Source organism: Peromyscus maniculatus, chromosome 1 (assembly GCF_049852395.1).
Source record: "Peromyscus maniculatus bairdii isolate BWxNUB_F1_BW_parent chromosome 1, HU_Pman_BW_mat_3.1, whole genome shotgun sequence".
Taxonomy (NCBI): Eukaryota; Metazoa; Chordata; class Mammalia; order Rodentia; family Cricetidae; genus Peromyscus; species Peromyscus maniculatus.
The window spans coordinates 157,456,636-157,474,089 of record NC_134852.1 but is presented as its reverse complement, the minus strand read 5'-3'; the positions used below and the strand labels follow the sequence as shown (position 1 = coordinate 157,474,089).

Sequence of the window (17,454 nt, the reverse complement as noted above, 5' to 3'; positions counted from 1 at the left end):
AAATCGGGCATGGTGGTGCAGGCCTTTAATCTTGGGAGGCAGAGGCAGGCCAATCTCTGTGAATTCCAGACCAGCCAGGGTGGATCTCACCAGACAGTGAGACCCTGTCTCAAACACAAACAAACAAAACTAAGAACTTGCAAGTTCAAGGGAGCAATGCAGGTGGAGTTGAGCGCCGACCTTTCAAGTGAGGCAGGCAAGGCCTGGCAGCCCAGTCCCCAGGGGGAGCTCCTGACAAGGGATGCTGTCAGGCTGCACAGGAAGCTGATGATTACAGACTTTGTAAATGGAAAGGGACGGAGTAAGCTCTGTCCTGTCAACTACTTTGGAGGTCAGGGTTCCTGCCAGTTGCCCTTAGAAAGCCCCTGTGGGGACCCAGCCCAAGTGGTAAGTGTGCAGTGTCATATTTACCTCCATCTCAGCACCAGCACCTCAGAAATTTAGACTCATCCCTTAATTTCACATTCCTATGCCCCTCCCCGATAAAACAGCCACACACCCAAGGCTATTCCCGACTTTCTCACCTCCAATTCCTGTGCCTATGCCAAACCCGGGGTCCTAATCACCAAACCGGGGGTCCTAATCACCATGTGGGATACCCCTTAGCACTTGTGCTGCCTATGGCGACTCTGGGCCTCTTTTAGGGTTCCAGGCCCTATGTGAGTTGAGGACAGATTAAGTCATCTGGCAATTACTGAATCCAGGGAGACCTCCCTGATACCAGGCATGCTGGCGTGGGGCACACAGGCCGACTAAAAGTGGAAACAGTACCTAGAAAGATCTGGTAAAGCCAGGCACCAAAGTGTAGCATCACAAGACACCCACAACATCCCTAAACACACATGCCATGAAATAAACTTATTTGTGCCAAGACGAACATTCCAGTTCAGAGGTCTGAGACCTGTGTGTACAAACCCCCTTTGACACATGCTCTCCACTTTCTACATAGCCTCCCTTCACAGCCACTCAGGAAAACACATAAAAGCTCTAGGTCCCTAGGCCTCTAGCCCACGCTTCTCTCCTTCCTTAACAAGGCCAGCATGGCCAAACCACGGGGGTGAGCCATGGGCCACCAGGGGAGACTGCTATGGCCTCTCTAGCTGATGACAAGAACCCAAAAGCTCCTCCATCCTCAGCGCCTTTGCACCCATCAGGGCACCTCAAGGTCACACCCCTCGTGCCACCCCCCACCTCCCACCCACTTCATTCCCTACCCCCAAACCCCCACCCCCTCCACCCCCGTCTCATTCAGTGGGATTCCAGTTGTCCTCATGCCTGGATTCTCTGGCTATTTGCAATGATTTCCCCTAAGTTTCACCACGTTGTCCCTCAACATAAACACTGAGTCACAGGAAGTGTTAGGCATGGGGCATGCCAGCTCTTCCTATCCCAGGTCCCCTTTGGCACAGCAGGCTCCCCTGTGCCCAGGGAAACTCACCTTGAAGCTGTTTGAAGCGTCCTTCCAGCACACTGGCATACTGAGCAGGATTGATGAAGGCAGCTGGTGAGAGCAGGACGCCCCCAGGGTTCTGGGACCCCTCCAGAGCCTCATAGTAAAACTCACCAGCCCCGTTCAGGCCATTTCCATGTACCCTGCCCACTCCGTTCGCACTCATGGTGCCTGCTGCCTCCTACTCAGCCTGGGGCCCAGAGTCCATGCTCCCTGCCAGGGCAGGGCCAAGAGTGTGTGTCCCCCGAGCCTGTGCTGGGGGAGTCCAAAAAAAGGCTTCTGTACCTGGTTGGGTGGAGTTGTTTCCAGGATGCTGGGAGTTTCAAGGAGTGGGGAGAAAGTTGTGGGATGCCTGAGCTTGAGACAGTGACTAGGGCACACCTGGTTGTGGGAGAGGAGGCAGAGGCAACTCCAGACAAACAGGTCGGACAGTGGCGGGGGAGGGGCAGGCTGCTCAGGAGGCGGAGCCAGTTGGGGCTTGGCCAGGCCCTGCAGGGGCGGAGGAGGGTGTTGCCAGCACCCAGAGACTTGCTCGGCAGGCCACTAGTTGCCCAAGACTAGGGAAAGCCTGCCAGAGGGGCCCCAAAGCAAACCCCGGCTTTCAGAAGGTCTGCGGGGAGCAGACCTCTCTGGGCGTCCCTGGGTGGGCTTGTTTCAGGACATCTGAACTTTGATCTCAGCCCTGAGAGCAGAGAAGCACTGGAGATCCTGGAAGAGAAGCCAGGTGTGCTGACTTCTGTGGCCTCCTCTGGGGAGTAAGTATTGTGACTGCCCTCCAGTACCAGCCCGTTTCCTTTGCCCACCAGGCTCCTCAGTCACCTCGCCAGCCCCCAACCCCAGGACTGGGCACAGCTATCGACGCCCCTCCTACCTCTTCCTGGCCCTCGGCTTTTGTCACTGGCGCCTACACTTGTTCCTCCTCATCTCTAATCATTCAGGATTTCTTTGGCACCTACTGAGTGAGTGGCACTGTCAAAGCAAAGCCCATTCAGAGATGCCGCCTCAGGGGAGCCCAGCCTCGAGCGGGGGGGGGGGACAAACACTCCAGGAGAGCACTGGGTGCTGTGTGCGTGCGTGCACACGGTGACTGTCCTGATCGGCACAGGTCTTGTGTGCAGAGTTTGATATTGGGAGTATATGTCAAATGCTCAGACATGGTAGCAGTACTATGTATCATGCTTACAGACACGATGAGAACTCTGAGTAGCACCTGTCATGTGAGCTAGGCCTGGAAAATGGACTGGGTAGCATGTAGCATGTGTACATAGATAGAATGATCAGTCACATTGGTTGGCATGTGACCTGTACAGACACAGTGGCAGTTCTGGGAGGTATGTATAATTGCAGGTATCAGGAGAGTTTTGGGTAGCATGTGCACAAAAGACATCAATGATAGTACCAGAGGATTCACAAATCTAAAACCAGGGAACCAGGCCTGCTTCCCCAAAGAGGTGACGTTTTCCATACCCCACATTTCCTGTCTTCCCTGAACTACTGAAGTATCAATATGAGTATTTCATCAGCCAATTCTTCAGTCCCAGCCAGTAAGATGCCAGGAGAAAGTGACCCATGGACCCCACGAGCTGTAGCCCTTATCTGGTGCTGGACTGGCCGAGTCTAATTTCCTGGGCAAGCTTTTAAAGGTCCTGAGTTCTGAACTATATGTGTAAAGGTTCTGAACTTCATCTTTCTTGAGAACCTGTGTTTGTAAAACTCAGGAAGGCCTCCAGATCTCTTCCAGCCCACCGGGCGGGTGATCACTCCTTAAGTGGAAGTAATCTCTCATACTGGAACTGGCTAGGCCATGGGCAGGTCAGTAGCTATGAAGAGGGTGGGATGAACGTGGAAGGCAGATTGGGTGGGCGGCCTTAGGGTGTGTGGGTGACTCAATCCCCAAACAGCCACTGGCTGGTGGTGTCAGGTGGCAGCTGCCCTCCTGTTGCCATGACCACCACCACCCCACAAACGCAGGAGGCCTGTCAGACTGGTTTGTTTGTGCCCAGCACAGCCAAGGGGAGAGCCCTGGCCATAGGGGAAGGCAGGGGCGGAGGTGGGGTGGGTGGAGAGCAAACCCCGGGAGCATGGGAGGGCTGCTGAGAGAACTGCTTCGGGGAACAGGTAACTAAAATAATAGGAGTAACAGGCAGCAGGAAGGACAGGTGGAGAGAGTGCCGGGAAGATAATAGGGCTGGACGGAACGGAACGGGTGTGGGAAATGACAGTAGAAAAGGGATGGCACTTTGGAGGGAAGGTGGGGAGAGGCGGGTGGGGACAGAATGTAAAGTAGAAAGGCAAAGTACGGTAGGGACGGACACCTGACTCGGTCAGTCGGGGCTTAGGTCATGAAAGTAAGCTCATCCACGCAGCTGGGCACGTTCAGGGTAATGTGGGTGGCATCTCTAGGCCAGGGGAGAAGGAAGCTGAGGGATGCTCTACAGTGCAGGGAGTTTGACCTTGAAGTTGGATTTGGGGACCAGGGGGTCTGTATCAGAGCAGCAGCTTAGAAAATGAAGTCAGTCTTCCCATGAAGACAGAAGATTCTCCCTTCGAAGCTCATAGACCCACTCCACCAATCTCATCACCTCCCTGCCCCTCCCCCCTCCTTACCTGCCAGGGCCTTAATTCTGGACCTCTCAAAGAGGCGGGCTGAGCTGCTGTCATTGTCCCAATCTGAGTCGGGCAGGTCCCAGCGGTTGTTGATGTCACTATACTGGCCCTGGATCTCCAAGCTGTCGAAGTCTGTGGGTGACAGAGTGCTGCTCATGGTGGTGGGTGGCTTCCTGTTCCTACAAGAAGACGTGGCTTGTGAAAGGCGCCTTGAGGATGCTGAGCCTGTCACTCATCATACCTTTCTTCTTTTAGTTTGTGTTTTTCTTTCCCTTTTTCTTTTTCTTTTTTCTTTTTTTTTTTTCCAGGCAAGGTTTCTCTGTGTAACAGTCCTGGCTGTCCTGGAACTCACTTGGTAGCCCAGGCTGGCCTCGAACTCACAGAGATCCACCTGGCTCTGCCTCCCGAGTGCTGGGATCAAAGGTGTGCGCCACCACTGCCAGGCAAGTACTAGCTTTTGAAGCAAGGTTCTTTCTTACTTTTTAAAAAGAGGATCTTAGTCGGGCAGTGGTGGTGCACACCTTTGATCCCAGTACTCGGGAGGCAGAGCCAGGCGGATCTCTGTGAGTTCAAAACCAGCCTGGTCTACAGAGCAAGATCCAGGACAGGCACCAAAACTACACAGAGTAACTCTCTCTTGAAAAACAAAAACAAAAACAAAAAAAAGAGGATCTTGCCCCCTACTCAAAAAACAACAACAAAAATGCCAGGCCCAGCACTTAGGAGGCAGAGGCAGGAGGATCTCTGTGAGTTAAAGGCCAGCCTGGTCTACAGAGCAAGTTCCAGGACAGCCAAGGCTACTCGGAGAAACTCTGTCTTGAAAAAGGCTTTTAAAATTTTGTTTTATGGCTATGGATGTTTTGATGCCTGTATATATGGGCACCATATGTTTGCCTGGTACGCAGAGAGGGCAGAAAAGGATTCTGAATTCCCTGGAATTGGAGTTACAGATAGTTGTAAGCCGTGTGGTTGCTGGGAATTGAACCTGGGTCCTCTGAAAGAAATACCACTGCTTTTTAACCACTGAGCCATTTTTCCAGCCCCCTATCTCTTCATCACAGCTTCTGGTACAGCGAACATTAACATCTCCTGACCATCCTGGGGCCCTTCAGCAGTGCCCTGAGGGATCATCACTCATCCCAGCCTTCCATGGCCTAGACTATGGTATCTGGACCATGTACACTTGCCAATACTATTTATGACCTTAACTTAAGCAAACACACTCTGTCCTCAAATGAGCTTCAGATTAGCTGCTGGGAATTTTTTTTTGAAAGTCTGTAAGGTCCAAAGTTCTGATGGAAAACAACATTTACTAGCCACTCAAGGGAATAGGTGGTAGAGAATTATAACTTTAACAGAACACTAAATTCCAGTTTTTCATTTTCCTGATATCTCTTCAACACAAGACAGTTTAAAGTCATGAACTACTCCATCTGGGTGGTGGTAGCACAAGCCTTTAATCCCAATACTCAGAAGGCTAAAACAGGTGGATCTCTGTGAGTTCGAGGCCAGCCTGGTCTACAAAGTGAGTTCCAGGACAGCCAAGGCTGTTACACAGAGAAACCTTGTCTCAGAAAAAAAAAAAAAAAAAAAAACCTGATCTGGGAAGGAAGGAGGTAAGGTTTGGGGAAGGCTAGGTGGTGAAAGGTGGGAAGGATCGTGTGTTCACATGGGCACACAAAGGCAGAATGTAGCTACTATCTTTAGCTGGTTCCAAAGAGCTGAACATGGCCCTCTTCAAGGGCAGGGCGGCACCAGTATTTTCCTGGGAGTAACATGAAGAAGGTGTGTTCTACTTTCCTTTAAGTTACTGTTATAGAACGCTCTGAGGATTTATTTGGCTTATACTTTCAAGTCGCACACAGTCCATCACTGAGGGAAGTCAGGGCAGCAACCCAAGCAGAAGAAGCAGAAATACAGAAGAACGCCCTGCTCGCTGGCTTCCTTTCAGGAACATGCTTAGTCGGCTTTTTTTTTTTTTTTTTAATAAATACATCCCAGGACCACCTGCTCAGGGAATGGTGCCGCCCTTAGTGGACTGGAGCCTCTTACATCAATGAACAATCCAGACAGTCCCCCACAGACATGCCCACAGGCCAATCTCCTCTAGACAATTCATTAGAGGAGACTTGGCGCTCAGACGGCTCTAGGCTTTATCACATTGACAGTTAAAGCTAACTAGGCCAAGTTGTGAAGAATAGAGGTCTCCAGTTCCTAGATTTGGCCCTTCATTACCCTATAGATGGGCAAGGAGTTTTGCTTTCCACTAGGCCTAGGACTTCTTTCCCATCATTTCCCACCAACAGAGTCTCTGGATTTGCTCTGTAAATATTTATATAAAACTAAATTGTAGGGCAGAGTTGAATCACCCTGAGCAAAGGACACAGTAAACCAGGCACGACCTGATCCAGTCCCCTAACACTTTTGGTTCTGAACAAGAAAACAGAGTCTGACTCAGAAGCATTGGCCTTGGCCCTACTCTGTGTTTGGAATTAAAATCTCCTAACCAGCAGCTGCTCTCAGTTCAGCTGAAGGAAGGGTGTTAGAACCCAAACAATCTCTCCACAGGCCATCCAGCAAAAGCACCCCCGTATGACTCCCAGTTTCCCCCTCATGAGTTTGTTATAATAAAAGGAACACCATTTCCTTTTACCGGAACAAACCCCACTAGAGTCCCATCTCTGTGCCTTGACAGTCATTTCCAAGCATTCTAGCTCTGGACCCCCCATCGTCTTGTACAATATGTTTTCTGTGTTCCAACAGCTGCCAGCTCCAGAGCCTTACGGTTTCTGCTTGAGATTCCCCTACCCAGGTCATCCCTTACATATGACCCGGGTCTCCATGCTCAGACCTTCTAGCAAACCCCCAGCCATGCGACTGTCTTTCTCCTTCAATGGAGAATTCTCAATTTTATTCTCCTCCAAGGATTCCCGAACTCTGGCAGAAGGGAGGTGCCCCCATCCATCCAGATTACAGTCCTGCACTCCCTCAGCCTTAGCCACTGGCCTCAGCCAGGCCCAAGAGGCTTCCGTGGTGGTTAGCGTCAGAACAGTGTTACCTCCCACTAGCTTCAGGCTAGAGGTCTTGCTAGAACCCCTGCCCACCCAAGTACTGCAGGACAGACTCTGCTTAGCCATGGTTGGTCCTGCAGGCAGCTGGGCCCTCCCTCACTTTCCTCCACTGGCACTGGTTGGAAAAACTAGAAACCCTATTTCCTGCCTTGCCTTGTCCTCTAGTTCCCCCCTCATGACATCCTGCTCCAGATTAATTCTTTACCTCCCTTAGAGCGTGATCCTTCCTCCTCCTGCTTCATTCAGCACTCTGAATGCAGCTTTAGTGTGCTTATCACATTTATGACTGTTAGTTGTTATGTTCTCTGCTTGTTCCACTTTTAACTCCTTGAGAAAAGGGGTCTCTCTCTCTCTCTCTCTCTCTCTCTCTCTCTCTCTCTCTCTCTCTCTCCTTTCTTTCTGGGCCCAGCAGAATAGGTAGTTAATAAAGAGATACCACATCGATTCACTGTCGTTCTTATTTTGGTCATTGGATCAAAGTCTTGGGGATGAAGAAAACGCTCGTGGGAAGAGTGGCAATGGGAGGAGAGCCCTGTTCTCTGCCGGGGGGGGGGGGGGAGGCGGGGGGGGGGGACTTTCAGGGCTAAGCATCGGACAGAGGAGTCGCAAACACAAGTCACATGACCTGAGTGCTGGGCCACGGAAACAGATCACTGCTTCCCTCCACACCCCATTTCTGGTTTGGCAGATCTGGAATGAGCCTGGGATTTTGCATATTTAACTCATTCCCAGGTGGCTCAAAAGATGCTCATGAAAGGCGCATACTCAGAGGGCCACTGTCCAAGCAAGCAGCTGGAACTACTTAGGGAAGCTCTGAGGACTGAGAAGGCAGAAAGTTCCAGGGGTGAGTGTGACTGCAGATGACTTCTAACCATGTGCAGGCCTTTTCCGAGGCTAAACTAAATACCTCCTCCCTCTCAGAACAGGAGCCAGAGCCCCAGGCCATGACAGCAAAAATGGAGATGAAGTGGGTTCTAGAGCTAATCAAACCGAATTGATACTGAGAGGAAGGAGGGCAGGGCTGAAGAGCCATGACCAGAGGGTGAATAACACATTAGGACAGACAGGGAGGGACTGAGCGAAGTAAAAATCCCATCGACTCAAAGTATGAAGGGATTGATTGGCAGGGAGAGAAAAGGGAAAGAGTCACGGTGAAATTCAGGTGCTCAAGAAAGCCAGAGAAAGATGCTCCAGGGCAGAGACGAGGAGAAGGAAAAATAAGGCCCAACCTGTCTCCTAGGCCGTGTTCCTGATAAAGCTCGGGACTCTGCTGTGACAGATTTAGGGAAGATGCATGGATTTTTCATTTTCTCCTTCAGAATCTGCTGTTTATGCTGAGCATGGTGCTGCACACCTGTGACCCCTGTACCCAAGAAACTGCCAGGAAGATCACCTGGTCTAAAACCTAAATAAACAAAAAATCCTCCACCCGGGGCACAATTATTCAGCCTCATTTCCCCTCCCTTACCACCCCGCCCCTAAGCTTGAGCTTACATCAGTTTCTTTACCAGAAAAGCCTAAGCTCCGTCTTAGCTCCTCCTTAACCATTGATCCTGGGCTCTTCTCAACATGCCAAGAGGTTGGCTGCCCCAGGCTCAAGCTGAGATACACACGTCCACATATGGAACTCACTCTGCTCTCTTCACCCTCAAGAGAAACCGGGCTGTGGATACTGACTGACAATGCCTACAAACCCAGGCTCTCAAAACTGGAATTGTAATGGGGGGCGGCAGCTGAGAAACAGCCCACGGAGAAATCTTGTTAGGACAGGGCAACCCTGCATCTCAGACAAGCATGCAGTGTCATGGGGATACTGGGGTGCAGTAGGCTGGAGCCAGAGTGGATGGGTGGAAATGGATGGTGGAACTGGAGCCCCAGCCAGGCAGCCTTGCTGGGTAGTTGTATGATAGGCAGACTCCACAGCCCTGTAAATGTACAGAGCCCCAGAAACACCTTACACAAGGCTTCCTCGCAAACTGAAGAGGTTTCATCCTCTCTAGCAGCTACAGTCATCTCCACCAAACCGTGTCCACCTCTCATACCAATGCGAGACCTAAAGGGCAGCATGGAGCTAGCTATCACAGAGGTGAGGAGAAGCCCCATAACCAGCTGCCAACAAGCTGCGGAGCTGGAGAAAGCTGTGTATTCACAGGCCCCGGACAGACCCTAGCGCGTCCCCAGTCCCACGACCGGCGCCGGCCGGTCCACCGCAGGAACCGCCGCACCACGAAACGCCTGCGCTGCCAGACGCGCTCCGAGCCCAGGCGACCCCGATCCATCAGCGCGTCTGTCAGCCCAACTCTTCCAGACTCTTCTCTGCGCTCCATAGAGGTCTGCGTACCCCAAGCCTCGTCCCCCACGGTCTTCAGTGATACCTGGCTGGCCCGCACAGAACCCGGGTACTCGGCGTCGCATCCTCCCTCCTGGGGTCCCCAGGACCGACCCCACCGCCTGCATGCGGCCGCACAAAGCGCGCCTCCTTGCCGGCCGGGACAAAGCGGGCCGGGGCGCCGGCTGCACCTACCTGGGTGCAGAGCGCTTGCCGGGTAGCGGGAGCTCGGCTGGCCGGGGCGCACTGGTCGTCGCCGCGCCTACAGCCGGGTCGCGGGGGGTGGTTGCGGGCGGTCACAGGCGGCGGCGGCAGGGCGGCCGCGGGGCGCACGGCAGGCGGGCGCTGTCACAGGGCGCGAGCGGCGCGGGGGGCGCGCGGGGCCGGCGGCCGCCGGGCGCGTGGCGGCTGCGCGCGGGCGCGAGCGGCGGGACTGCGGCGCGGCGGAAGGAGGACAATAGCCTCCCCCTGCCGCAGGCCGCCGGCTCCCGCGGGAGGCCCGGGACCATCTGGAGCTCGCGGACCCCGCGGGGCTAGGGGCGGGGCACGAGGCACCCCCTCCCCGCCCGGCGTCATGGCAACCGCGGCCCCTCTCGGTTCTTACAGTGGTTGCCCGGCCGGGGGTCGCTGACCTTCCCCGGGGCAAATTCAGAACGGCCGCTCCTCCGCCGGCTCCCGACCCCCCACGGTCTTCCGCGTGGATGCCCTGCTTGACCCCCACCTTCCGGTCCTCGGGTACCACCCACAGTTAACGGGGCTCATTCTTCCCAGTTTGGACACTCCACCTTTGTCTCTGATGCGCCTTTGCCGGGATGCGCAGGGCAGCCCTTTTTAATGTCACTCACCTCCGAGGTTTCCCCGAGATGCGGCCTCCGTTTCCTTTTCAGATGTCCCTTTTTGAGCACCTCCAGGCCATCTCGCTTAAGCGTTTCTTTCTGCCTTGCCCCCTTTCTCTCGTCCTCCTTCCGGCAGGTAGGCTGGCCCGCTTTCCAAAAGCATCTCCATGGTGCTCCTGGAGGTTCGCCTTCTCACAAATCAGATTCTCGGAACCGTCATCACAGCGGCTCCTCAGCTCCTCTCATTTATCAACCAGGAGCATTCTGGCCTAGTCACTGTCTTAAGGGGGTTGGGGGCAGGGATGGACATTTCTAGGCCTGGCACGGCTGGGTTTCTTCTTGGTTTATTAGCAGCTGAGTGGTCTACGGTTTAATGGCATTAACCAAGGTGAGCTGCTATCTGCTTAGGAGAGGAAGGAAATATGCCCAAATCAGAGCAAATGCACAGAGTGGGTGCTCGCAGTGGGTGCTAAAAGTGCGTTCTGTCATGTGACACTCCCACCCCCACTCCAGCTCTGAAATTACTGTTCTTCCAGATTGGAGAGCTAAGCTCAGGGAGGAACCAGAAGGAAAAAAAAAAACTGAAAAACAGGATGGATTTTGTAGAGACGTTGGGTTACATACTCCAGAAAAGAGGTAGCCCCCTTCAAACCTGGGGAATGTCTGAAATGGACAAGCAAGGCCAACAAAACGGATGCTCTTTCTGTGAATTATTGGGCTTAAGGTTTTATAATGGTTTTATTGGTAGCCAAATGTTAGCATTTTGCTTTTTTTTTTTTCTGGAAAGGTATGCATAACCAAGACAGCTACATGTATGATTTTCACAAAGTGAAATCATTGTGCTAAATGTACTTTTAAAAATCTGCAAGGTAAAACACAATCTTGCTACCACCACTCAACAATTTTTGCTTCATCTACCTGGCCTTGATTTTCCTCATACATAAAGTGAGTTGGGGGAGGGGTTGGGAGTTTTGTTAAAGACTGCTAATCTGACCTGAGATTCTACCATTACCCCGGAACTTAGCCAACTCTGGTACCGCTCACTGTAAACTGTAATTCAGGGTATTTATGATTTTTTTTAAAGTCACTTGTGTTGGATGTGCTACTCCTTTAATCCCAGCACTTCAGGAGGCAGAGGCAGGCAAAACCTGTGTGAGTTCAAAGCCAGCCTCGCCCGTTCAGCAAGGGAGTTCCAGGCCAGCCAGGACTGCAAAGAAAACAAAACAAAAACCACATCGCTCTTCTTCAGGCAATGGAATCAGGAGAGGACGTAAGCGTCTGCTGTCCCCAGAGGCCAGAGTATTCTGGATGTTCAGGAAGAAAGAGGCCACGGTGCACACAATGGTCACTGTGGAAACTTGGCCAGGGACATTAAAATTGATCATGGGATGGGAATTAGCTGACCACCAAACAAACTGAAAGCCATTTATTGTTGCTACTCATGATTTTGGGAATGGAGGGTCTCAGTGACAGCCTGTTAGATTGTAGCCATTAGGAGGCAAGGGTGGTTGACATAAATAGTAGCTTTTGTAGATTAATCTCCCACTTTCAGCATTGCACATCTTTCAAAAGCCTTGTAATAATAAGCATTCTAATTTTCATCCTTAATTTATTGATGAACAAAATGCTATTTAGACACCTAAGTGGAAGTCCACGTTAATAGAATTAACTCATGGTAGAGACTCCTTGTCTTCTAATTCCTGGTCTGTTCGGAGGAAGAGTATGGCAGAATAATCAAAAGTATAAATTTGGGGTCCGGGTAGCTCAGTGATAGTTCAGCTCCCTACAGCACAAAGCCTTGAATTTAATCCCTAGCACCAGAGGGGTGAGGGAAGGAAGGAAGCAGGGTTTGGAGTTGGACTCCCCGAGATGAAGATCTAGCCAGGAGCTGTGCGTGGTGCCTCACACAGGTCATCCAGGTGCTCAGGAGGCTGCAGTGTGAAGGTCACCAGAATAACTTGCACTACAGAGTGGGAGACTGTCTCAGACAGATAAATAAAATCGCGTTTTGTTGTACGACCTTAGATATGTACTTACCTGGACCTGTAAGATGTGAGGGTCGAGTGAATTATTGCAGGTAAAGTAATGGAATAGCATTCTGCCCATAGTAAGCACTCAATCCATGGCAGCCATTATTTTATCACAGTCCTACTTCACTGTACTGTTTCCCAATTTGGAAAGGAAGCATGCTCAGTGAAGGGAATGCTGAGATCACTCGCCTCAGCTCTGCGACTGGGTTGCTCTGGAAACTTGTTATTTTGCACTGTAGTGAATCAGTACAGTCAATGACAAGGAGAACCTCTGCTTCCTTTTCCTGTGAGGTGCAAAAGTGAATGGAATGATATCCACCAAGCATGCTGAGCTGCTCAGAGGATTCAAGTTTCCTGCTTAGGTTAAGCACGATCATTCACGGGAAGGTCTGGGCTGTACTGTCACACCTAGATCTGGAGCTGAATTTTCTGCACTTTCTGTACCGCGGAAGAGGTGTCTCTCTCTTCTTCCATCCAAGACTGATTCTTCTGGTTCCTGTTCTAAGTCTCAACCCTCCCAACTGTCAGGGCCCTCACCCCTCCTGGTGACCATTTAAACACGCTTAATTACCTGCCAGCTTAGAAAGCAGGGAATCTTGATGCCCTCTACTGTTCCCATCCCCAGTCCTTCCTTTTGTTGCCACTGAACCCACGGCCTTGTGCTGGCTTGGCTAGTGTCATACCCCGAGACAGAGCTGCCCTGAGTCACCTGCACCCATCGGCTCCACTTCCTCAGCCCTATCAAGCATTCATAAAAAGATGTTATGACTTCGTATGTACCAGGTACTGTGCCAGGATCTTGGAAGACCCCCTGGTGGGTGGGGATCACAGACAGTAATAAAATGATCGCTTAGTTACAGCCACAAAGTACAGTCTGTTATGAATGAAGACTTCAGATGTTATAGGAGAGTTGAAGAGAGAGCCGTAACCTGGGTAAAGAGGATGGAAGGAGACCCGCTCAGAAGATGCCACCTGAGATTGGAAGTGAGAAGGGCTGACAAGTCGGGGAATGGGGAGCAGTCACAACGGTCACTGACACTAACTGGAGACTGTTTCTTGCAGTTTACACCTTACTTCTCTCCCTTCTTTCTTTCTTCCCCTTTCTCTCAGAGTCTCACTACGTAGCCATGGCCAGCCTGGAACTAACTAGTTCACTATGTAGACCAAGCCGCCCTCCCCCACTCCCAACTTGCTATGATTCTCCTGCCTCTGCCTCCCGAATACCAGCCTATCTCATTTAATTTTTTAAAAAGGTATTTTTTTTTTATTTTACATGTATGAGTGTTTTGCCTGCATGTATGTATATTTGTACCTGGTGCTCACAGAGGCCAGAAGGTATTGGATTCCCCTGGAACTGGAGATATGGATAGTTCTGCGTTACCAGGTGGGGGCTGGGAACCAAATCTTTATCCTCTGCAGGAGTAACAAGTGCTCTTAAGCTCTGAGCCATCCACTCTAGCCCCCTTATTTAACTCCTTTAGGAACATGAAGAGATAAACATTAAGCCCATTTCACAGATAAGACAGTAGAGACATTGATAGAACATCTTACCTAAGATCACTGAAATGGGAAGGCATAGAGCTGGGGTTTTAACAGAGATTATCTATAGTGTTTAAAGAATTTTGATTTTTTTTTTTTACCTTTAGTGTCCTGGAGGCTACTGAAGGATTGAAAAAAGGAAGTCAAATGGGTGCCTTTGTTTTTCAAAAAGGCTAGCTGGTGTGTGGGGAGGTGGTGGAAAGGAGGTCTGTTTGGAAGAGAAGCCAGTCGGGACATGACACTGGTGTTGGACAGAGAGAGGATGGTAGATAGAACTCAGGGGGTGGTAGTTAGGAAAAACTGGTAAGATGTGGGTAGAAATGGATTTCACACAGCTCTGTGGGAGAGGGAGAGGGTTGTGAAGGATATAATGAGCAAACAGAAGGAGAGAGGGATGACCAGGTTTAAAAGTGGGAGACTATTGGTTTTGGAACCTCGGGTTTAAAGTATCTTTGAGTCAAGTGGTTAGGCAGTTAGTTATACATGGGTTTGGAGTCATCTGCATTTAGGAAATCCATTTGAAAGACATCAGTGTAGAGATTGAAGGTGAAAGATGTTTTGATGTGATTGATTTAATGTACACATGGGCACATACATATACCACAGTCTCCTCCACACAAACCTGGTCATACTGCGTATCAGAAAATGGCACCCCCCTCCTTCCACTTGCTCAATCCATCTTCAACAGGCCCCCTTTCCTCTCTAACATACCCACATCAAAATCAATCTACGTATGTGTGGGGGCCACAAGTTAACATTGCGTTTCCTCCTCCATCTCTCTCCACCTTACTTTTTGAGAAAATCTATTCTTGAACCTGGAGTTCTCAGTTTTGGTTGAGTGGGGCAGTGTGGGGGGATCTGCCTGTCTCTGCAGTACCCCAGTTCTGGGGTTACAGGCACTTTGCCACCAGGCCTGGCATTCACACAGTTGCTGGGGATCTGAACTCAGGTCCTCATGCGTGTACATGAGCCATCACCCACTGAGCGATCTCCCCACTCCCTGAGACTGATTTCATGCAACCCAGACATATCTTTTACTCCTCTTGGCTGCTTACAAAATGGTCATCAATGATTCTATTCTTCTTCTAGTTGCTAGTTATTGTCCCTCTTGGCATGATAACAACTCTTCTCCTTGCTTATGGTGTCCATGCTCTCTTGTATGTTGTTGGTTATTTTTTACTCTTTTGGGGGAACCCACCACCCTGCTCCCAAAATAAATAACATACAGAGGCTTTTTCTTAATTATAAATGCCTGGCCTTAGCTTGGCTTATTTCTTGACAGCTTTTCTTAGCTTAAATTATCCCATCTACCTTTTGCCTCTGGGCTGTTTCCTTTTCTTACTCCTGCATATCTTACTTTCACTCTTACTCCATGGCTGGCTGTGTGGCTGGCCCCTAGCATCCTCCTCTCCTTGTTCTCTTTCTCTTTCTTCTTTTCCTCCCAGATTTCTCCTTTTGTTTATCTCTCTGCCTGTCAGCCCCTCCTATCCTTTCTCCTGCCTCGCTATTGACCATTCAACTCTTTATTAGACCATCAGGTGTTTTAGACAGGCAAAGAAACACAGCTTCATAGAGTTAAACAAATACAACATAAAAGAATGCAACACATCATTGTATCATTAAACAAATGTTCCACAGCATAAACAAATGTAACAGATCTTAAAAGAATATTCCATAACCCTTGTGAGTATTGTTGTAGTTGGTTTTGTTTTGTTTTGTTTTGTTTTTCAATTTCTGTGGTCCTTTCTTCTCTGTTTCTTTTCTGCTCATCACTTGTTTCTGATGGTGGTGATGTTTTGTCTAGGCTTGTCCTTATTCTGTGTCTCTTTCCTGGACCACCTTACTCACTGGGTAGCTTGAATGGCATTGTTAATCCATCAGTTTGACAGAGAACATTCACCCACTGAACTCCTTAGGGGCTTCATAGCAGAGTTTGGATGCCTCGTGTACTTCCCCGGCCTTACCTCATCTCTCCTTAATTTATATCAGAACCATAGGAAACTCTAGATATTTTCCCAACGTGTGTGAGATTTTTCAGGCCTGTGATCTCACCACTCAATGGCAGAGGCAGGAGGAGGTACAGCAAGTAATTTGAGGCCAACTAGACTACACAAGGAGTTCGAAGCTGGTCTGGGTTACAGATTCTGTCAAAAACATGGGGAAAAAAAACATTTGGACATGGTATTTCTTTTTTTTTTTTTTTCCTTTTTTCTTTTTGGAGGCAGGGTTTCTCTGTATAGCCCTGGCTGTCCTGGAACTAGCTCTGTAGATCAGGTTAGCTTTGAACTCACAGAAATTTGCCTGCCTCTGCCTCCCAAGTGCTGGGATTAAAGGTGTGTGCTACCACCACCCAGCTTGGACATGCTCTTCCTTCTAGATCATTCTTCATTCTTTCAATGTTTACTCATTCTTTAGGTTTCAAATAATATATCACATTTTGTTTTGTTTGAGACGAGATGTGCCGCAAGCCACAGGATTAGTACAGACTGGCCTGAAACTCAATGTGTAGACTATGGTGGGATTTGAAGTTATGATCCTCATGCCTCTGCCTCAATTCTGGAATTACAGTGTTGTATCATCCAAAACTCCATACTGGATCATCATTGCCCAATGGTCATGTTCCCTTTCAAGCTGTGAGCATCACAAGAGAAGATAACACACTCATTTCATAGGCCTGTAGATATCTGTGTAACAAACTGATGCTTGACAGAGAAGACATTGGAAGGGAAGATAATTCTGTATTGGAACTAAATTGAACTGAATGTTTTCATATTAAATAGTATGGCCTTGTTAGTGTACAGGGGATGGAACTCATGCATGCTAGGCAGATGTTCTACCACTGAGCCATATCCCCAGTGTCTTTCCCAATTATTTTATCTCCAATCTGTGTTCCATCATTTAAACAGCAGAAAGAACTTTATACATGGACTGCTCTCTGCATAGGTTCACTGCCAAGATACCTGAATATCTGAGTTAAATTCCTAGTTTTTGTGATCTCTTTCTCTCCTTCCCTCCCTCCCTCCTTCCTCCTAACCCCTCTTCTTCCTCCTCCTTCTCTCCCCAGCTTCCTGTGTGAACACCTGTGCAAACACAGGTATTTGTGTGTGTATGTGTACAGAGGCCAGAGGACAAATTTTGGGGTCATTCATCAAGTGCCATCCGCCTTTGGTTGGTTTGTTTGTGTTTACCACTCTAGCAGCTGGGGGGACCTACTGATAAATGAGGCGGACTGAAGTCTCATGCAATAGCCAACTTTATTCAGAGCACCAGACAGTTGATACTCTGAAGGTTATGAGGAGTCACATGAGTAAAGTGTGCAAACCTAAGGGCAAGCTGCACAGAGCCATGCTTTTGTCTGTTTGTTTTTGTTTGTTTGTTTTTTTTGTTGTTGTTGTTGGTTTTTTGGGGGGAGGGTTGAGACAGGGTGTAGCCCTGGCTGTCTGGGAACTCCCTCTGTAGAACAGGCTAGCCTCAAACTCAGAAATCTGCCCGCCCCTCCCTCCCAAGTTCTGGGTTTAAAGGTGTGCACCAATGTAAACCAATTCTGTGCTTTGAAGAAATGAGGTCACAAAACTCTTGTCTTGTTTTCTTG

General features: G+C 49.8%; 1 protein-coding gene and 1 long non-coding RNA gene across 4 annotated transcripts in view; one reads left to right on the top strand and one right to left on the bottom strand.

Moving 5' to 3' along the window:
• The window catches only part of Sptbn2 (spectrin beta, non-erythrocytic 2), a 42,386-nt gene extending 31,593 nt beyond the window's left edge, over window positions 1-10,793 (bottom strand). Inside the window, exons 1-2 of one of the 3 annotated variants that reach the window (XM_015999054.3) lie at window positions 10,303-10,793; window positions 4,058-4,236 (exon numbers count right to left, since the gene is read on the bottom strand). In XM_015999054.3, the coding sequence (XP_015854540.2) occupies window positions 4,058-4,214 (157 nt within the window). In that variant the 5' untranslated portion in view covers window positions 4,215-4,236; window positions 10,303-10,793. Of the gene's footprint in view, window positions 1-1,438; window positions 1,766-4,057; window positions 4,237-9,652; window positions 9,785-10,302 lie in introns of those variants that run through there. The other 2 variants (XM_006980565.4, XM_015999053.3) reach the window with 2 other exon arrangements.
• LOC121821578 (uncharacterized) lies at window positions 2,073-8,561 on the top strand. The gene is made up of 3 exons (XR_006062353.2): window positions 2,073-2,205; window positions 7,861-7,972; window positions 8,448-8,561. It is a non-coding gene; the product is annotated as an uncharacterized LOC121821578 (long non-coding RNA).
• Window positions 10,794-17,454: the final 6,661 nt, after the last annotated feature.